Below are 23,226 nucleotides of genomic sequence, written 5' to 3'. Positions count from 1 at the left end.
TGATAAGAGAGCTGCAAGGTGCAAATAATCAGAGCTCTGGATTCCTTAATAGCTAAATCTAATTTCACAGGCACTTCAAAACACTTGAGTCTGCACATATTGTGCCATATGCAGGTGCAATTTAAGGCTTCTGAATAAGCATTGTTTGAGAGGATACAAATATGAATAAACATTCTTTTGACATAAAAAAAAACCATGATGCTTGCAGTTAAACAGTATTTTGGAGATGCAGTTATTGATAAATGTGGAGCATTTCTCCTTTAATCAATAATCATTTGGTCTGCACAATGTCAGAAAAAAATGAATATTTCTGTTATCATTTCCAACAGTTAAAGGTGATATCTTTAGTTTTCAAAAGTACTCTGGTGAAACACTAAAGAAGCTAAAATGCTATCATCTAGCTAAACAAGTTAATCAGTAACTAACTGAGGGATTGCTTGTCTACTTATTTAGGTGGCAGTAAGATTCAGGAGGAAAGAAAGCTATTTTTCCTATCTGTGAAATGTGAAATAGTTAAAGTATGAAGTATTTTCTAAGTTACTTTGTGTCTGAAAACTCTGGCACATGCTTTTTTCTAGTGTTTTTCAATAGTCTCGACTGTGCATTATCAGACAGCAAGAAGCAGAAGTGGCAAGAGGGAATAAATTAACGAGTAAGTGTAGCAATAGCTAAGAAAAACTCAATCATCTCTTCTAATTGGCCCTCTGGCCCTGTTGTTGCTATCAAAAATATTTTTTAGAAGTGAAACTTCTTTTGATTTTTGAAGTAAGTATTTATTTTTATAACTCAATGTCCTCCCTATGCAGACGGTTGGGAAAACAAGGCGAGCACTTCCCTGTAAAGGCAATCTAATTTACTGCTACCAAGGCAAAGCTCTTTGCGGAATGCCGGCTGCGGCAGGACAGACTAGTTGATTATTAAACCTGTGAAAAAGTGGGGAAGATGTAAAATTAAGCAGAAGTAGGTAAAAAACTGCAAATTGCAAATCCGGCTCGTCTGTTGAGGCTAAAGGCAAAAGGAAATTTGCAAAGCCTAAAGCTGTTAGCAATTTTAACTCGGTGCACTCCAGTGGGAACACTTAAAACAAACAACCAGAAGGAAAGAAGGGCATGTCAGGATTAACTATAACCTCATGAAAACCCAACAATCAGGACATTATAAACCCTGCAGGTCACAACTCAAGAAAGAGGCTATATCTCCATAATGAATAAGCCGTAAAAAGAGTACTGTGAGCTGCATTATCAAAGATAGAACAAGGGTGGTTAAAAGTCAGGTAAGGTTAAGATGAGGTAAAATGCAGTCGCTACTGATTTTCCAACTGCAACAAGTGACTTGTGTCACAGTGATTGCAAGCTGTCACACATCTTGAAATCTACCGTAGCTGATATGAAGGCAACCATTTGAGTTTCATTGAATACAGCGCCAAAAAATGACTATGAACTTGTAAAAATAACCCCCCCTTCTCTCTTCTCTTGCTCTCTCACTGTTTGCGTCTGCTATACACTTAGAGCGATCAGGCTCTGGGTTAAAACACACACACACACATATAACCCAGCAGGCATGTGCTATTCAGTTTTTTCTCTCCATTAAGGTAATCTCTAAAAGCTCAGAGGCACTGCTGTGCCAGGAGAGGAGAGTTAAAAGGGGTGAAAGTGACGGCTGGGCAGAGAGAGCAAGCCATCAGGAGAAGGTCAGCCTGCCTGTCTGAGCTGCTGGATGGAATAACAGGCCAAGGCAATCATAAGGCTCCAGACAGCCTCACATATAACTGACAGAGACAACTGTAATCTGTTGCGCCACACAAAGCGATGGGGGGGACGCCTACTTGATCATTAAAACATGTACAATACAAAGCAACACGCCCATCTTTTCACCTTTTGCCCTCCACTGTCTATCTATTATCTGTGCCTCTCTCCCACCCACAAACCCAGCAGCCTCTAACTTTGTTTCCGTGTCAAACTTGGGAATACTACAGAGGCAGCCAAGTTAAAATTGCAGCAGTAATGTGGATCCAGCAAAACACCTGTTAATACACAAAGGCACACAATCGAGCAATTAGAGCACGCTACGGCTCCTCTGAAACATCTCCGGGGCCGTCTGTGGCTGCAAACGACAAATGTGTGTGTACTCAACTGGAGGATGAATGCGAGAGATGGAATATAAGTGTGACAAAGACATTCTGGAAGGGGAGGAGAGACCTGGGGAGAAACAGGTGGTGGTAGCTAGCGTATTGCATATCTTTGTTTCACTTATCGTTCTGGTAAAAGCTGGCTGTCTTTTTTTTTTCTTTCAAAAATAACAGCAGTCCAGCAGCAGGTGAGAAAGCCTCTTAATTACAGCCTGTTGTCGAACCCGGTCAGGCAGCATGGTATTGCCACTGGGTGTGAGGAAGACACTCCAAACACACTACATTACATCAGTGCTGCTACATTTACCTCACTGGGGAGCTCTACAATAAGTTGCCAGATGGAGACAGGCAGGCGTGTTAGAGTTAAGAGAGAGCTGATGAAAAATACGTTTGGCGAGAGATACTTCAAAGAGCTGCAACCTAACCTCGAATCTCAACAGTGTTTTAGCTCATTTACAACAGCCAAACAACAATTTTAAGTAAATCCACCACACAGTATGTCTGGTTGCAGTTACAAAGTTTGATTTAAAGTGTGTACATCACCAAAACGATCCTTAAACTTATCCTTATAGGCCATAAAGAGACACTTTGGGAAAAGATTTTCTACTTCTTATCAAACCAGAGTGCGATTAGAAAATTACATATTTTAATTCCAGTGAATCAAATCTGTAAATTAAGGAGTAAATAGCAACCCTATACCAATGAGTCCAGTCAACACGGACTGTGATTGAACTTGTTATAAAAATCCCCCGGCTGCACTGCTGCCAAATGAAGCAAATGAAATCCTACAACCATTTTAGTCACAGCAGTATGAGGCCGCCTCTTCACTGAATGTGCCACGCTCAGTAACCTTCGAAGGGTCCAAACCACCGGAGAGGAGATAGAGATACATATAAAAACTAACAGTGAAATGAAATTGATAATATTATGGTGACAACTGATAGTCTGGGTTTAGAGACACATTACATCTCGAGTAGAACGCTAGAAAAAAACAACAATAAAAAAACCCAAAGAGGACATTGTACACTCTCAGTATGAATGACAGAGATGCCCGAGTCATCATAACATCTTAAACAAGCTGCTGCTGACAATACAACCTCTGGCAGGGCGATATAATGAGATTGGCCCGTTGCCACATATACAGTGTATAAACACTGGGCACAATCAGCTGCACACACATAGCAGAGCTTGGCACAAACTGGTAGATGGTGTAGAAATCTGCAGACCACCTTTTAAAGTATCTGCATGGGTCCATCCTGTAAATGATGATGCATTATTATAGCTAATAAGATTCCTCATTGATCGCTGTTGCAAATGTGTCTTCCTGACTGATCCTGCCCACATGGAGATCAGAGTACAGTTTCAGTAACAGAGGAGTAAATGGTTCAGGTAAGTTTCTTCAGACATCAGGAATGTGGACTCCAGTTGAAACGCTAAAATCCAGGTCTATTTTCTTTTCTACTGATTTAAGGAGGAGTGTTAATGTATAACCACAATGACCTGACTCTACTGTATGCAGAGAGCAAACAACAGGAATTGTGTGGACCACATCTGGTTTGGTAGAAAAGGTCCTGTATACACTTTTCTCTCGCTTACTACACTCTCTAAGTGGCACCTGAACAGTTAAATACCAAATGGAGTTTTTGCCTTGTCCCTCTAAAATAGCATGATGCAATACACTGCTGAGCCTTTGAGTCAAGTAATGAAAGGAGCAACAAAACAAAGCATAAAAAAACAGCATCGCCTGTGGCCTTATCCAACTGTTTTTTCTTGTTTTCATTAGACGAATGCAGCACACTGAACTTTGAAACAATGGACGTCACTGCATGCGGAATACTGAATTTCCTTTTAAGGATTTAAAACAATCAGTTATTTTCCACGGCTGCATTTTCCTTTTCTTAAATTCATAACTGGGTGCCAATTTAGTTTACCGACTAGTAGCAGGTGACCCAAATGCTAAAAGGCTATAATGCAGTTGCCTGGGTGTGAATCGGCCTCAAAGACAGTCACTGCAAGTCTTCCCCTGGTCTTTCTCACATTCTTCTCTTTGCTGTTCTATCACAATAAAAGCCAAAATGTCTCAACTTTAAGAAACCAGGTTCTAGGTTTGAACCCACTGGTCCCCTCAGGCCTTTTTCTGGGGATTTGGCGTGTTTTCTTATTGCATGCACTGATTCAAGTGGAGTCCAAAGAAAGGTCCTCAAATTAGATCCACTCCGTGTGCCTAAATTGGCTTCAGGTGCAGCAGCGAGCATGAAATGTTGTCTGTTTCTTTATATTAGCCCTGTGATGGACTGGTAATCTTTCACCCTATGGCATCTGGGATAGGCTCCACTCCTCCTGCGACCCTGAACTGGATAAGCAGCTAAGAACATGGAAGGAAATAAAGATGGAAATGAAAAACCTCGAGATATAGTGGCATAATAAATCACGCCTTGAAAAAAGTAAAACTGAACACCAAACCACCAAACAAAAACATAAAGGATGGAGCTTTATAAAAGTTAATGTGATTGTAGAGAAACAAACTATTTCGGGAGAGAGAAAGGGGACAGAGGCAAAATCCAAAGTTTTCCTGAGGGTTTCAACATGACTGTTTATCTTGCAAACAGGCCAACTCTGGCAAAGGCAAATGGATGACAACACTCATCCAATCAGGATCTGCCAGCTGTCCTCTTATCTTGCTCTCATATCAATAAATAAAACTCTCTAAGAACACACATGAACCGCTTGAAAAAAAGAGGTGCTCCCACTAAAAGCATTCAAGCTGCTGCATTGCACAACCATGTCTGAAGGACAGGGGGAGCCATAGTTAAAAATTAGAAAGCGGGAAGTGAAACGTTGCTAGAGGTCGCAGATAACAAAGGAAGCACCATAATGGCTGACAATAACTCTATCTTAAATTGGTTAGGTCTAATGGGTCATTATCTGCCCCACAGGCCCTGTTTTATTAACAGCAGGACACACCTGCACACACACAGTCACATATCCACATATCCAGATGCTTGCTAGAGTTTATAATGCAGCACACCCTAACTATAACATGACTGATGATGTGAAATCTGGTCGAGTAGCTGAGGCAGCAATGAAAATCTGAGGTTATAAAAGGAAGATTTAAGAAGCCTTCGCTATCTGTGTTGATAACCTGAATGTTTACATATTCATAAGATGAGCAGGGTTATAATGACAGAGGGGGCAAGACGGGATGAGAGCAGTACTAAGAGAGCTATAAAGCTTTTTACAGCTGTGCTTCTATGTGTTCCCGTATTATGCTCCTACTTTAGACAATGCGGACTGTAAAAAGCTATTAAAACATACATAAAGACCACTATAATCATGGTATATATAATAATGAAGCAAATAACTGGTGTAATAACTAAGAATGACCACCCAACCCTACTGCTCTACAGAGCTCCTATTTTATATTGCACATCATTTTCCTCTGATCTCAACTTTCATATTCTCCTGGCATCCTGGATGTAAAAATAATGTAATGTCTGAGTGGTAGTTCTGTCAGCTTCTCTCCCTGCTGCCAGCGGCCAAAAAAATCTATTATCCCAGCGTTAAAGGAGAGCGCCACCCATATTACTCGTAAAAGTCTTTTCAAATGTTTGTGGGAGTACCACTGAAAAACACAGAGGGGTCTAAACCCTATAACTTAAAAAAATCTGAGGCTGAGAAGCTAGAAAGGCTATGTAAGCTGTTGGTGGTCTAGTTGCACGATAGGTAGCGTTCTGCTGCATCAATTTTGATGTATTTTTCCCCTCCTTCGTGGCAATATAGGAGGGGAATGCTGGATTCACTGGCGTGCACTCTTATGTAAATACACCTTTGTAATCTCTGAGGGCCACCCACAAGCACAATTATAGGAAGTAGTGTTAGAAGCACATACATTTTTAGAAATAGATTCAAGCAGAAGAAGTGAATTTCTTGTTATAGTACAGACTGATGGTTCATTAAGTTTGCTTTGGACAGGTCAGCGTGCTTTCCTGTTTCTTTGCTCCACAGGCTGGCAGCATCAGGCTGATTTCAAAACATCCATCTGCAGGTATGTCAACAGTCTCGGTAAGACACCCGAGGTGTCAAACTGAATCTCGGTAAAAGTGAGAGATGTGGAATGGCTCTTCAAAGATACCGCAAGAACCAGCTTTCAACTTCTAAAATGCTCCTTTGGGTAAAACCAGCAGGTACACAATGAAAAGAGTTGTGAAATAAAAGACGACTAACATAAAAATGCTTGTACATGATGGAAGTGTTGAGGGTATTCTTTCCTCGGGCGAGAAATCATTCTTCTTCTCTGCAGTGATCAGACAGGATGAATAATATTAAATTAAATAAATTACCAGATTGTTGAAAGCTCTTAAAAGGTAACAAAGAAAATGCATGCTGAGGTGACAAAGACAAAGGAATTTACCCATGATATTGTTTGAATAGAGCTAATATACCTTCTCCAGTAACAATGAGTGTGATCTTTTAATGACTTACAGTTGACTAGAATAGAATAGAATAGAATAGAATAGAATAGAATAGAATAGCCTTTATTGTCATTGTACAGAGTACAACGAAATTGGAGTGCCACTCCCTTGGTGCAAGTTTCAATAATAAATATAAATGTAAAATATAAAAAGTACAAAAAAAACAATCGTAAGTACTCAAACAATAGTATGTACAATATATACAGGATAGCAGCATTAATATAATGACAGTATGAATAGCAGCATAATATAATGACAGTGACGGTATGGAATAGGTTCAATTGTTTTTGTGCTTATTTACTACGGTGATAGCTCTGGGAAAGAAGCTATCCCTGAATCTGTTTGTCCTGGTTTTATGTGACCTGTACCGTCGGCCTGACGGTAATAGTTCAAACAGTTGGTTGCTGGGGTGAGAGTGGTCCTTGATGATATTGCCAGCTCTGCTGAGGTACCGAGAGTTTGCAGTGACCTCCAGGCTGGGCAGAGAGCAGCCAGTGATCTTCTGGGCTGTGTTGATGACCTTCTGCAGTACTTTCCTGTCTGCAGCTGAGCACCCTGCATACCATGTTGTTATGCCATACGTTAGGATGCTCTCTATGGTGGCTCTGTAAAATGTCACCAGCAGCCTCTCCTCCAGGTTGTTCCTCCTGAGCACTCTCAGAAAGTGGAGACGCTGCTGGGCCTTTTTAACCACCGCTGTAGTATTTGCAGTCCAGGAGAGGTCATCAGATATCTGCACGCCCAGAAACCTCATGGAGTGTACCCTCTCCACACAGCTACAACCCTTATTAATTTATTTACACTGAATAAACGCTAACAAATGACGCATTCCACTGCTAAAGAAACACAGCACTGCATAGGCAAGCAGGGTAACTGCAAGCACTTACTACTGTTTCTTCTTGTTATTGTATCTAATTAAACAGTCGGCCCCAAAATAACATCATTAATAAGATTATGCCTATTCTAATATCAATTTACTGGAATGAAAGCCAAAACCTAATTTGCAAAGCTGAGGCTGTGTGTCTAAGTTTTCCAAATGATCATGTAATGATGTGTAATTTACACTAAATCTTGTCACCACAGCTCTGGTAAGGTTACTTATTTTTATAGGGCAGGATTACTGAGCCGGTTCTGACATGTAGTTGCCGTCACCCCTCCCAACAGACCTGCTGCCAAGCCTCTTGTAGTATTAGCATTTTCATTCCAGACAGAGCCAACAGGCTAACCTAACGAGCAATCTCCCACAGGAACACATCTGTTGTCAGATTAGTTAGGCTCTGACCATGGGTCATCAATCAAAGTGGTGGATTACATTATGTACTGGAATTCATTCATTACTTACATCAGCTGATTAAATGGCATGAAGAGATGTAGAAAGAGCAATAGAGAGATGCCTGAAAATTGAGGGGGGGGGGGGGGGGGGGGGGAGTTAAAGCATTCAGCTCCACAAATCAAACAGGATTAAATGTGAGTACAGTGAAACTGAGAAAAATGTGAATTGGCACCGAAACAAATGCATGCCTTGCTGCCTTTCAATCGGCAACATTATCATTTGTAAATGTCAATGTGCTCAACTTGATAACAAATCTATTTGCTATTCTTCATTTTTCTCAAACGGCACACATGAAAACATAGGGTACTTTCTGATACAGTGGCGTTTTTTAATGCAGATTTGCTCAAATAAGTCCTTTGTCTTAAATTTGGTTGTAAAAATATTAATATTTTGTTATTGCCTAATAAATAACAGTGTATAACAGGTTTTGTTATTTCTTGTTTATTTAAGACAGGTGGTCTAATGAAATTGTTAGGCACTCTTATGGGAACAAGAAGCTGTAGGGCATCGTGTTGGCACCATGTGAAGCCAAAAGGATCAATGATGAGGCCCTAACAGCCTAAGGATAAGCTAGACCTTTACCACAGTCATCTTTGTCTCTGCTAAAGTGTTTTCTGGCTCCTAGATAGAAGCTACAATTAGCTTTTCATGTCTTCTACCTGGAGGGGCAGGCATGCAGTCACAGTCACAGAATTGCTGATTTCCTTCAAATTGTGACAATAAACAGAAGCAATTTTCCTCTCTGATGGGAATTATCCTGACAGTTTAATTGGAATGCCGCTGCCAGAATTTTTTTTAATTGGAGGAACAAAACACACACAAAACTTACCTACAAGAAACTGGAAAAGAAATATAAAGGATCAATCAAAACAACCAGTACTTAGCCGCTATGAGTTTGACAGCGACTGTCACTGCAGATCGGTTACCTTGGCAACAGGTCAGCTGTTCTGCAAAGCCGTCAGCAGTTAGCTAACCCCCAAACACACGCGCGCACACACACACATTTGTCCAACAAGCATATGGTTAAAGGTTGCACAAGCATTATGGTGTGAGACGTAGCTAGCGACAGATGTGGCACAAGCAGGGTAGCGGAGATTACAAGTTGCTGAGACAACATGGCACATGAATCTGTGTTATGATACGGATCATCATGTGTCACAGTACAAACTGCTCTCTGTCAACTGGATCAGAGAGAAGACAAATAGAAAATCAGAAGATAGGAGGTAGGAGGTGGGTTTTGCTCCAGATGTCTGGTAGGAAACGGCTTTTAAAGGGCTAAGTTAAAGAAAAAGAAAAAAATTAAACACGCCTCTTTCATCTTCAAATCACATTTTCAAGTCGTCTGCTTTTGTGTTAACAAAACCCCTCATCTATTAGGACAGTCGGATCAGAAAACGCGCATGCTGAAAAAGTATCACAAACACAAAGACGCCATGTTCATTTGAAGTCAAGCGAAAACTGTGACACAGATCAGAAAGGAATTCCCATATCTAGGATTTCAGCTTATTTAGCCGGGCTTTGTCATGACTGCTGTGATCCCAGTAGTAGAGGGGGGGGGAGATGAACGGCACACAGCAGTCTCTAGTGGGGTGTCAGAGTAATTGCTTATTTTTAACCAGTCCCCAGAGGGCATCACAATGTGGATAGCGGAGAAGCTCGACTAAACACTCCAAAACAGCAGCTCCACCTGCTCCTCCATATCTCCGTTGTCTGTCTCTTTGTCTTCATCACAAAGGTCAAAACAACAAATTCAACCTGGCAGGCTGAACTTTACCATTTACTTCAGTATGTGTCCCTCGGTAGTGTCAAAAGCCAAGCACAGAAAATATAAAGTATATTAGAGACACTGTCACAGTATAACTGGGAATTATGGTCAATAAAATCTTTGCCATTTTGTGTTTATGGCAGGATTTGTCGATGTAATGAAATGACTTCACTGTACAGTGTACGTGAAGGATAAACTAAAACTCAAAGATCCCCAGGCGTACATTTATTTTTAAGTTCACTACTTAAAAAAACAGTTTCCCCATCACTGTGCAAGCTTTTACACAGGTGAGGATAAAATCAATTTTTAAATGTTACTGTTCTTTATATTATATGGTATGATCATACCGTCTGTCAGTACTGATGATGCTTCTGTTTAGGGAATTATAAAAACTTTAAAAAGCATGGTTTTAGTGAATTTTATCTTTATTTTTTTTGCTGTACATTAGAGACTATTTTCCAGAATTTCTTTTTCTTTTCATGAGGAAAAAAAGGCATGACCTGATTTCAAGTGTTTTTTGCTCCAATAATCCACAGAGAAGCAGAGCAGCTTGCTTAGAGGGCATCTGAAAGACATTTCATCTAGTAAATAAGTGGATCCTCTGTAGCTGGTATTACTTCTGTTCAATGTAACTTACAGTATTATGCTTTAATAGTGGGATGCTGCATTCTCTAGATAATGCACCATTATTTCATGTCGCTGTGCTTTCCGATCGCTTTTGAAGTACAGCAAGATTGAGTTACCTTGTCTTAACTAAATAAAATTTTGCATCTTTCTCATTCATCTTCTCTTGCGCTTGAACAATTGTCCTTCTAGGCATCACATTAGTGGAGACAAAACTCTGCAACAATCTATGCTACTTGTCTGTTTTCCCTATTCATTTATCATGTGCCCTGTGATCGTCATGCCTCTTAAAGATGTCTCTTTCCTCCTTTATCTCGCGTTTCTACTGCATGTCTCTATGTCTTTCATTTGGGTTGGCGTGCAAAAAGATGAATGGGGTGGGGCAGTTTTACAGATGGATGCGTGGGGTTCTGTTGTGATGTACTGTAGGTGAGCGGGGAAGAGCAGCCAGTTGGCACGAAAGAGGAGGAGGAGATGACGAGTTAGACGTTAACAAGCTGTCGCTGCCAACACAACACAGCGCCCAATGCAACAACAAAAACAACAGAGACAACCCCCCGACAAGCCCGGTGCTATAAACAGCAATCAATATGAATCCAACACCGTTCCACCCACAGAGAAGAGGTACCCACTTTAGGTCAAGCTTGGACCAATTGAAACAAAATTAATGTGCGAAATCAAGCAGAAGCCTCCGGGTATGCAGAGATGCCAAGACCGGCAGTTCCTCAAATGGACACTTGAGGGTGGATCCAAACGAGAGTCAATCCCAACAGACTCTCACGTTAAAATGACCATTAAAAAGCACGTTTATGGTCTGGCACAAAAACCCCCTGAAGAGTTCTGATTTGAGATCGTTCCTCCCTTCACAACAACTGCAGGTGTGATTCTGTTTCTTTATCTCACTAGTTTAGATTTTATTTTTAGCATTTAAGTGGCATTACCTGACAAATAATATGAATTATTATGTGGTACAGCACATTCAGATGCATGTGCTATGGTTTTGGTTTGAAAAATTTTTAGTGTTTTAATAACTTAGTTAGCATTCAGCAGTCAACTGTGTGTTGTATCCATACGAGTCTAAGAGGAAACATTTAATAAAACATTTTCATAATTAAGCAAATATTTCTTAACTTTTTCAAAGGCTTTTTATGGCTTATAGCTCATATAAATTAGAAGTCACGTGTCTCAGATTATTTGAAAGTTTCCTAAGATCAACCAAGAAATATAATACAGAATAATCCAACTTCTTAAAAGTACATGCATTTATAAACTCAATACTTTGTTGGCGTTCCTTTACCACAAATGGCAGCTTTCAGGTCGTCTGCACTTTTGGTTCAGGTGTTCCTCATCTTCTTCTGATGACAGACCACAGATTCTTTCCTGATTCATGTCAGGTGAGTTAGCTAGCCAAGCAAACACACCAATAACATAGTGAGCAAACTAGTAGTTTTGGCACTGTGGAAAGTTCGAAGATGTAGGCAAATGGAAGCATGAAGCATAGTCCTGGTAGACAGTATATTCCAAACACTGTAGGATTCTGATATCAATATTTGGTGAATATTGGATTTAAAAATCCAACATTCTGATATAGCAGCTGATATTTGTTTCTTTAGGTACACGAAATATTAAACAGATTTCCCTAACATCTGTTAAGCGTAGTATTTACCTATTTACTTAATTAGGCTCTGCCAGATTATACTTGTGTTTCTGGCGTTCCCAAACATCTGTGTTGCCAACAAGGAAATTATGGAGTGCCCTCTGGTGGACAATTTATTTAATATCAGCAATAATAACATGGTTGAAGGGTTTCTCCCATCTGTCTTTTACCCTTTTAAATGTCATTTATCAGGATTGCAAATGCAGATACTGATAGATAAGCACATAGCCAATATTGGTTATAATGTCTAAAATCAATCGGACATTAGTAGACAGCTGCACTGGCTTTGAGTGGACCAACCAGCACGAACACCAGTAGATGACATGGCACCCCAAATCATCACAGACTGTTGAAAATTCACTCTGGACTTCAAACACCTTGGTTTCTGTGCCTCTCCACTCTTCATCCAGACTCTAGGACCTTGATTTCAAAATGTAATGTAAAATGTACTTTCATCTGAAAAGAGGACTTTGAACAACTGAGCAACAGTCCAGTCCCTTTTCTCCTTAGCACAGTGAAGATGCTTCTGATGTTGTCTCTGATTCAGGAGGGACTTAATAAAGAATGCAACAGTTGTAGCACCTTTCCTGAAGACGTCTGCATGCTGGCTCTGCGAACATCCAGCTTTTTCAGCAATGACCTTCTGTGGCTTACAGTGATTATGGAGCGTGTCAATGGTTGTTATCTGGACAGCTATCAAGTCAGCAGTCTTCTCCATGATTACAGCTTTATGAGCTGAACTAGACTGTGAAATACACACTATTTATACTGTAGAATATTTCATTTGAGTAAATTACTATTGAAAGAACAAGATACTGGATTTCCATTTTTCATGAGTATAAGCCAAAATCATCAAAATCACAAGGCTTTTGCAATTCTTGTGTTAAAGGTCTTAAAGCGGTAAAAATGAACCTCAAAAACCAATAAATGATGTCACTTTCTGAGTTTGAGTTTTCTTTCTTTCTTTCTTTCTTTTTTATTGTGGTGAATAGCAATTTTAGTTGATGAAACTTAGAAATAGAGCAGTAAAGTTTACTGTGCCCTTCCAGGCTAACCTCAGTGTCTCAGCTCACTCCCAAATGGCTTACTGCAGCAAGACGAGGATTAGCCAATGTTGCTGCCACCACTTCAAAACACTTTAACTGCAGCAGTCAAAATCAATCAAACCAAAGGAGAGAGAACATCAAATGTGTTCTGTTGCTTTTTGGTTAGTTTGCTTTTTTTGACTTTAGATAGCTTATTGGGATGTACATTTAACATTTAGTTTCCACTAATTTAAATTTACAGGAAACCTTTTGATTCCATATTATACCATGTAAAAGCTCTGAATGCTACAGTGCTCCCTATAGTATACTTTTAGTCACTTATTGTATTATATCATGGGACTAATAGCTGCAGGGCTTGGTACAGGCATGCCAAAAACACCTACTCCCTAAAACTCAAGAGCACCAAGTAACATTTACTCAAGTTAAATGTCAGTTATGATGAGTCCCAAGGCCAATCTGACTGAATGTTTTTCCTTCAATCTTAAGGCCTCATGCTGCCAATCACACCCACAGAGAAGCTGCCTCTCTGGACACACATAAATAGGCAGGGTATCACAGTTTTAAAACTAAAGCAGGCCTCTTTTGGGATCCTAGGTCTTTAAGGGAGAATACAGAAGTATTTAATATTAAAAAAAGACATCAAAAATGTCTCTATTTTAGCGATTGTTCCAATCTTTTCTTCCTGCCACCTGCTAGCTGAATGAAGCTTGAATCTGACAATTGTTAAATGTTCTGCCCCACAGCACCAGAGCACTTGGCAGAGCCGCACATGGCTGATCCAGTAAGAACTAGCACTGACTCACAACGAGCTGGGAGACAGAGAAATAGAGATGGAGATTGACAGAGAGACAATGGTTGCTACAGATAGACAGGAAGAGAACCTAAGTATTGAGGTAGATGAAACTTAGAGAGCAAAAAAAGAAAAATGGGAATATAGAGGCCGGCAGTAAGAGGGCAGTGAAGAGAGGAGTAATTGATGGTTTTCAGGTAAGCGTTGAAAAACAGCTGAAAAGTGAAGAAAGAGAGTGGAGAAGTGGGCTGAAATGAGGTGTGCACCGAACAAGACAGAAAAAAAAGAAACAAAAAAAAATCAACCGTTAGAGTCGGGGGCCAGAAAGGCAGTGGGGAAAGAGCAGAGAGCAGAATCCAGGTTGTGAAACGTCCAAATCCATTTGTTACCCAGAGACTCATTAGCATTTTTGAGTGAGTGTCTGGTTATAAATAGGATTGGGAGTGTGTGTTTGACAGGAGGGAGTCTACAATTTGACAAGAAGACATTCATCTCACCAGAGAACTCCCAGAAGATGGACAGAGAGACAAACAGACGGATCTCCCACAACAAAGCACAGTATTTCATCAGTCAGCAACTCACATGAAAAGTCTTTCCTACCCAAGCCATACCCTCATCACCCCATCGTATAGTATAACAGTGAGTACAACACTGAAACAAGTGCAAATAAATGAAAACCGCATTTTTATTTTTATTTATTGTGAAAGTATTAGCAACACTTTATAGTACAACCCATAACTAGGGGTGTAAATCCCCTGTAATTAAATGGAATTTCAGTAGATTTTATTTGATTATATTGATTATATTACATATTACCACAAATATTTAAAGGTAGAACAACTAGAATATGGCAGCAACAAGTCAGGTTTTTACAGGAAACAAAGAAATTACTAAACAGTACATTAATTTAAGCACTACATAACTAAGTAGTTTTTTTTAAGTAGTGTGCACTTTTATGATAATCAATAATATTTTCCCATCTTACATCGTAACTACGCTGTACTTTTTGGGGGGAGGCCATATTATGAAGTTGACTGAATGAAGTTATGCAATAATTAAAGTTACTCATGCATTAGTTTTTAAGCATTACTTACTTACCAATGACTTACATAGTCTCCTGTAAAAGCCTGACTTGTTACACCCTATTATAGTGTATCTACCATTAAGTACAATTGCATTGTAATTTAAAAGAAAATCAAAGGTGATTTATGCACTTGGGCATGGGATATATTATAAAGTGTTACAGACTTCTTGCATTTTACTTTACAAAGTTAGGAAAAAAATCTTTACACCAACCCTAATATTGTATTAAATCTAAGAATCATCCCCATTATCTCCCTTAGAAGGAGGAATACGGCTTAACAGCAGCTGAATTAAGGTATTGATATCATTGGCTCCCTAGTTTCTTCAGACCCATGTTATACCATAGCTGCAAAGACAGAAAAAAGAACTTGGCGTCCCTATATGTGGACATCACATTTTGGGTTGTCGACACCAAAATACTACATTTTGCTCTACAAGGGCCTGATATCCACTTACGAGGACATTATACTGCCACTGTTCTATTGAAATTTTAAACAAATATCCTTATATGTGGATCTCATTTTTCTCAGAAACAAAAATTAGGAAAAAAAAAGAAAAAAAGAAAAAAATCTGGTAATTCTTTGTTTTTACATTCATCAGGTGCCAATCAGCCCAAATATCAAAGAGAAATTTAAAATGAATGTTATGGAAGAGTTTGGGTCTTAGGAGGTTAATGTTCAAAAAACACCTGAAATATCTTGCTTCCACCTTACCATCCAGCAAATATCAACTCGGTGAATAACCATCGTTGCTCCTGCAAAATACTGCATTTTGCAATCAATTAGTTGACTTCAGTGAAGTGTATTCACAAATTGGTACATCTAAGTAGAGGCTGTCATCTTCAGTTAGTCCTCATAACTCCTACATGTCAATGAATTAGTGTTTGTATACATCACCTGCATATTTCCTTAGCAAAAATGTGGAAGATAAACACATGAAGAGAGCGTGATTGAAAGATTTAGTGCAGGATTTATTGGTCACTGAATTTAACAAATCAGGGGATTTTACCAACTTGTAATCTGATCCAAAACAGAAAGGCTTCACAGTCTCCTGCTCATATGGTTTTGGCATACACACTAAAAAGACCCTGATTCGTTTGATGCCATAAAGAGCACTTTTGTTTTTGATGTGACAGGTTTTAACTTCAGTTTTTCAAACATAGAGCCTTCCTCCATTCTCTCTTGCTATCCCTGCTTCTTTTTGGCCATATTTTGTCTTTTTCCTCCAACTTGAGACTGTGGAGCTCTTTATGCTTCGCTAGATGCTTTTGAGATATTTCTAGTTCCAGCTTAAAAGCTTGTCAGTCACTCGTGGCATGTTCTCCAACTTCTTTGTCTCTTTCGGCCTCGCTCTGCTCTTATATGCACATCTTCCCTACAGTCAAAAAAATGCAACACTGGCTTTAATTATATGAAGAAAGAAAACTAAGCACTCTCATCTCCATCTGACATCTAGTTATATTCTGCTTTTGACCTGCTGTTGCTCTCACCCTGAAGCCATTTGAAGCATGTGTGTACAAATGTTCCATTTTTTTCTGTCTGTAGATGGCGCCTCTGGCTACAGCACTGCTTTCATGGTCTCCCCCACCCCCCAACACCGAAACCATCTCCTGCCCACGACACAAATAGTTTCAACCTCCAAAAATCTAGTCTTCCTGATTCTCAGCCCAGATCCACCATTGGCATTGCTACACTGTGGCTGGTCAACAGGACATAAAGCTGCGGCAGAGCCCAGGGAATGAATGAAGAAGGCCCAGAGCCATGCTTCAATCATGACCTGGAACCATTAGAAAACAAACTGCTTTCTAAGTCATAAAAAAATAGATTAAAACTGTTTTCACACGTGCAGTGCAATCCTGAATAAGTATAGGATTTATGGAACAGTAGATGGTCAAAAAAAAGACCTTTGTGCCAAGGCCAAAGGTCACTTTGCATATATGCTGACATTCACTGAAGATTTCATCATAAATGTCATCATACTCTCAGAGCTAATAGGATAATAGAAAATTATAAAAAACTTTCTTATTGCAACACTTTCAGTGGTCCAGTGCCACAAACTGTGTTTTCTCAAAAAAGGGTCCCAAGGGTCAATATAACAAGTTAACTTAAGAGACAAAAAGCAATGCTGACATATGACCACATGTCAGCATGTTTTTCACAGCTTTGCAGTAAATTTTGATTGGATGTGATGGAAAGAAATAATCTATTTGATAACTTTTGGGTGTTTTTATTTTTAATGGATATTAAAAATTCATGTCATACGGTCATTTTGTCTCCTAGCTGGAGCCAAGCAATCCACCAGTATCTCAGGTCTGAAAATGGTTAAAAATGTACATCCATCATATTTTTTTGACCACTGGTGGTGGTATAGCATTTAAGATGCAGCTAACAGGATGCTCAGGGGCTTGGAAAACTAATGGGGTCTTCCTCTGCCGATGCTGTACCTTTCTGCAAACTTTCTAACGTTCCTGCTGGCAGACAAACAGAGAGAGATGGCAATTTTTCTTTGTGGAGTAAATGAAAAATAATCTTGTTTGACAAATACTGGATTTATAAATGAGTACAAACGCAATATCTTTAAGAAGGTTATTTTTGGTTACATTTACATGTTACTTCAGATTAACTGGTCTAGAAGAACAGGGTGGGCCATTTATATGGATACACCGTAATAACATGGGAATGGTTGGTGATATTAAAGTCCTGTTTGTGGCACATTAGTATATGTGAGGGGGCAAACTCCTCAAGATGGGTGGTGACCATGGTGGCCATTTGAAGTCGGCCATCCTGGATACAACTTTTGTTTTTTCAATAGGAAGAGGGCCATGTGACACATCAAACTTATTGGTAATGTCACAAGAAAAACAATGGTGTGCTTGGTTTCAACATAACTTTATTCTTTCAGGAGTTATTTACAAGTTTCTGACCACTTATAAAATGTGTTCAATGTGCTGCCCATTGTGTTGGATTGTTAATTATGTAATGTAGTCAGAGTATGTTGTTGTTACTTTGAGAACATTTAGGGATTAGTGTGATTTGCTATCATTTCAAGGATGAAAGTCCTTCCTAGTTTTCATTATGCAGACTATCATATTAGGATTAACAATTAATCTAGATTGTCATAATTCCCTGTTAAAGAGAGGCTGGTCTGGCTTTGAAGTGTCTCATATACAAGGCAGTAAGATTTAGACATTTGTCCTTGTATGTGCTATAATTGTGTTATAATGCTTAACAGCTTATAGCGAAAATCCTTGATTGTATGGGTTCATGGACACGAGGTTTTCCAAATAGAAAAAGATAGAAATGTAGATGTTTCGACTCACTCTTAGTTTCTTTTTGGCCATAAGCAAACACACCAAATAACTAAAATTGCCCTGTGACCAACCGTAACTCCACACTTCACTGTAGGTTTGTGATGTTACATCATAATTTAGCCATGACGATGGTCTTTATGTGATTTTGCAGTGTGACAACTAATGCCTAGAAATTCTTGCATTATCATGCATATGTTTCCAAGTGTGGAAAGAGGAGGTTAAACGCTTTTATATTTCAGAAAATCTGCCATTGCTGATATTCTAAATATAACCTGGACACTTGTGGTGAGAACACATCTCCACAGAGAGCTGCTGCCAGAGGTCGACTGTTCATGTCGTGTCAATGTGACTGAAAAGGAGGAAGAAAATGTATCAAAAAGAAATATCACTTTGAGGGTAAGATGGGGCTCTCAAAAATGCTGCCGCAGCCCTTCATCATCTCCTTTCTCCTGTCTCTTCACAAACAATTTTACCCTTACATCTCTCTCCTTTTTTCCATGGTAGTGACAAACAGTGCGCTTCCAGAGTTTCAAGTGCTGTTTCAACTGTGCCTGGAGAATAAAGGCAAAGCAAAGCTGCATTTTTTAAAGTGAATCCTAACTAACAGGAGCAATAACTCGGTGTAGTGAAATACTAGTTGTAAAAAACAAAACAAAGGAAAAAAAAACTGTCAAAATGCATCGAATGATTAACTGTCAATGCCCTTCATCAAGGACAATTTTTGCTGGTCTCTGGTGCTGCAATGTGAGGATTTGCTGCTTTTCACCACTAAAACCCCCACAAACACTTTGTTAAGCAATTTTCTGTCATCAAAGAGCATCATATCTTGCTCCTCAGAGAGTCCACAATATAAGACAAATGCATGAAAAAGATTTAGAAAAGACTTGTGCTGTAATCAATATTCACACAGGTTAACACCCTATAAATGGGAACTCTGTCTCACAGTCTGTCTTTTGGAAAGAGATCAGGTTGATTCTAAAACAAATTCCACTGTAGCCAAAAAGCTGATTCGACAAGGTTTATAACCAGAGAGTATATTTACAATAAAAATGAACAAACATTAATCAACCCGGCTTTTTAAAATGCAAAAACACTGTAAGGAAAATAACTCAGAGAACAAGTGTTACATAGTGTATAATAGAAAATAAACCAGAATGACATTTTGTTGTAAACCATACAATTTACAAGAAACAGTACCATCGTGATATTTTTGAAATTACAAAAAAGTGCAAGGTACTGTATTACTTGTTTTTTTTTTAAAATATTTCGGATTATCATGTGTCGAATGTCAGGACAAGTTGTCATTTGATTTACGATGAGTAGCACATAACAGATTAAATAAAACATGTTAAAATGCCAAACAAGCTTACTCTTTCCCTCCTCACACACACACACACCCACATACTATCTATGATCCTTCACATAACATAGATCTTCCACACAGCAATCCCAGCACACACAAATGTCAGCTGCCCACTTTTAATCTCCCACCGCCTATTGTCTAGCTGTCTCGAATCCTTTAAAAACTCATTTTATGAAGACAACAGACTGTAGGCATTTTTAGAAGACGTAGAAGAAGGAAGTCGCTTATTCAGGAAGAGTTTGCTGCGTTTTAATCTCTGCAAAGATGTGTGTATGTGTTTGTGTACTAGACGGTTTGACTCTGTGAACCCTGCATCCTTCTGGCATTGATCCTAAATGCACGCATAAGCACGCGTACAGACACACATTAACTCGCTATTAAGTGATGAGATTGAACTAAGGGCATGATGAATAAATAATGGTTTAAACTCTTGGGGTTCAGCTGACTAATTAACAGGGAGAAGGAGCCTTCTTGTAAAGCAACAATAAAAAAAAGGGAAACAGAAGGCCATCTTGTAAATCGGGGATTACTGACCAGGTTGCATACACACCAGTACACGCACACCTGAAAGATATACACACTGCAAACATATCCCAATTTGTGCTATAGTGTGCTGTCAGGAAGAGACAAAAAAGGGAGGAGAGGAGCTGGCCTCTATTGACTAAAACCCAGTGGGCTAATGAGAACTCCAATACACAAAAACACACACAGACCCCACACCCTCATTACTGTCATATCCCTGCTTTGGAGGGCGAAGGTGCCATGTTAGCATCTCACCACAATCCTCTTCAGCTGAAGTCGTCATCAAGAAATATCTAAAGAGAAGTTGTAGTTGCTTCACAGTATCATTGATGCTCTCACCCGACAAATTCTCGCACATGCTGTCACTAAGGTCATTAGAGTGGTATAATTGTGAAGAATAACTGGTCTTGCTGGCCCAGCTGTCCCGTTGCATCATCCAACTAGTTTTCCCTGGATCATATTAGTACTAAATATGTGCAGACAGCAGAGGGACAGAGAAAGGAATATGAGAAAAATGAAAATGAAAAGGGAGTGGCAACACTGACTGAGGGCTTTTATTTTGGCAAGCTGACATCTCCTTGGAAACAGACAAGTTCACTATTTAAGGGATTGTAGGAGCCCTCGTAGAGTCAGTAAATACAAATCAGCATCAACAGCAGCAAAAGAAAAGTTTTTGCAAAAAAACCACAAATATAAACCAGCATGGCAGCAGAAGACGCAAGAATAGAAATCAAATGAACTACAACTGACTGGCTACAAATGACTTAAAAACTCCAAAAGGGCACATGGGACACAAAAGCAGAGTTTATGAAGAAGCTTCTCATGAATGAGGCAGCAGTGGCAGCAACAGCAGCAAGTCCTAAAGGAGCAACCAAGCTCAACAGCCTTTGAACATACAGGAGGCAAGCAAAGGCAGACAGCAGAGCTACGTGACTCTCATGACAACCAACCACAATCAAACAGATGCACAAACACACTGTCAAACACATCCACAAAGTCCCTCAGTGCTGCAAGTTATCAAGATTAAAAGCCACAAGCATCCAAGCAAATCCAACAATGCTCAAAGAAAACTCTGTAAAGAAAGAGGGAAGAAAGGAAGGAGATGGACAATAGACAAAAACGAGCAGAGACCAGGACACACAAACGGAGGAGAGGAGTGAGGGGACCACTCCGACTGCCCACCTGAGGGTTTCCCAGCATTCTCCATCCGTGCTCCTTTTAGCTCTCTATCCCTGACTCTCTGTTTTCTTCTAGGTCACTCCATCCCTCCATCCATCTCCTCATTCATCCCCTGCTGCTGCCACCTTACTGGGACACTGGCTTGGGCGGACATTTGCGTACAAAAAAAAAAAAAATTCAAAGCGAGGGAAGGCGGGGAGGGACGAGAGGATTGTGAAAGAGTTGGGAGAGAGTAGGAGTATTGGAAGAAATGCAGCGAGTGAGAAAGACACACACAAAGAAAGCAAAGAGGGCGAGAGAGAGAAAAGTGAGGCTGCCAGTTCCAAACATTGTCTCTTTTCTCTCTGTCTGATTGTGTGTCCCTAGCTGTCTGTCTTATTTGCTGCTCTCTCTCGCTCTCTCTCTCTTCATCTTCCACATTATGTCCATCTGAGTGGCCGTGCCAGGGTAGGAGGAGAAAACATGGCTCGCCCTGGCCCTAAAACACCTTGAAGACAGGCCACCGACTGCAGACCTGTGTGCACTGGTTGTGCGCTTCAGGCCATAGATTGAGCAAGGGTATGTGTGCAAGTGTGTGTATGACTGTACTGTCAGCCAGCCAGAGCCCCAGATTACCGACGCTCCACTGGCACGTCCCACTTCATCCTTCTCTTCTTGTCACCCCGGCAACACCTCCGCTCCCCACCTGCTTCCCCCGTCCTCAACTCCTCATCTTCCCCTCCTCCTCCTCTTCACCTCCATCTGCCTCCACTTTTTCCTCCCTTTTTTTTCTCCTTTGCATAAACTGAGGGAGAGTGTATATATTTATTTTCCTCCATCTCGCAAATCCTTACCAGCAGAGCCCACAGGAGAAGAAAAGATCGTCAATCTTTGCATCTTTATGTGCTCTGATAAAAAGAGACCCATCAGAGTGGTGTATATATATATATATATATATATATATATACACACACACACACACACACAGATACACACAGTCCCCACGGTGCATCCTTGCTCAGATAAAGATAGCCAATCACAGGCGGGGGAGGCGAGAGGTGTGGTAATTAACAACACTGGGCCTGGGATTAGCTCAACAGCTCTCAAGAATCATACAGAGCAACAATCAATCAAAATCTTAGATGAATGAAAGCAAAGCCGTTGCTTTCTTCCCCTGTGAAACAGCAATAATGTTTGATTAACATGTTAGATTTAGTCAAGATCGGCACCTGAGAGACCTTCATAAAAAGCAAGAAAAGGTCAAGGCAGCCCTCAGGATGAAGATCGCCCTCGAAAAGCAATGCAAGTAGCTGCTTTTTTTCTTTTGAGTGCATCTGAGTCTTTTGTTAGGGTTACTGTCTTCCATGATGTACGATACGATTACTTCATGTCTCCCATAGGATAAAATCATACCGGATCTGACAGCTCCTGCATCAAAATAATGTGCAGCAACAGACTGTCGCCATAGCGCCTGCACGACAGCGCAGTGTTGTCATCGAAAAATGACAGCTGAAATTAAAATAACATAGTCGTTTAATATATATTTAATATATATTTAAAATAAAGCTTATCATTGCGAAATCATATAAAAAATACTCATGTTTGACATGTAAGTACAAATGTATAAATAAAAATTAACGTATGTTATGTTTAGACTGTCAAATGACAAAGATCCAACAAAATGTTAATACAAATGCGTAAGGCTTAATCTGAACATTTTTAGAAATCTTTTTGTTTCCTTTAAATTCTGTATTCTGTAATGGACTGACTCCAAAACATTGTAACTTTTATAAATCACCCATAGAACTAACCACATCTTTGGGGCTTCCAATCATGCACTGTTTTCCCCCCCACGTAGTAACTCTGGCTCTTTGTGTTTCAAAACCAGATGTAACAAGCGATGAGCGATATCTGACAGAGAAATGGAGAGACGCTGCACATCTTCATAGGTTATCCACTTGTCAATCACGAATTA

At 39.8% G+C, this 23,226-nt stretch overlaps 1 protein-coding gene across 1 annotated transcript in view; it reads right to left on the bottom strand.

Moving 5' to 3' along the window:
* The window catches only part of srcin1a (SRC kinase signaling inhibitor 1a), a 76,756-nt gene extending 55,236 nt beyond the window's left edge, over positions 1-21,520 (bottom strand). The window contains exon 1 of the mRNA XM_076883348.1: positions 21,276-21,520. Within this exon, the coding sequence (XP_076739463.1) occupies positions 21,276-21,300 (25 nt within the window). The 5' untranslated portion in view covers positions 21,301-21,520. The remainder of the gene's footprint in view (positions 1-21,275) is intronic.
* Between the last annotated feature and the right edge of the window lie 1,706 nt (positions 21,521-23,226).

The sequence above is a fragment of the Maylandia zebra genome, linkage group LG4 (genome assembly GCF_041146795.1).
Source record: "Maylandia zebra isolate NMK-2024a linkage group LG4, Mzebra_GT3a, whole genome shotgun sequence".
Classification (NCBI taxonomy): Eukaryota; Metazoa; Chordata; class Actinopteri; order Cichliformes; family Cichlidae; genus Maylandia; species Maylandia zebra.
This window is presented reverse-complemented; position numbering and strand designations above follow the sequence as displayed.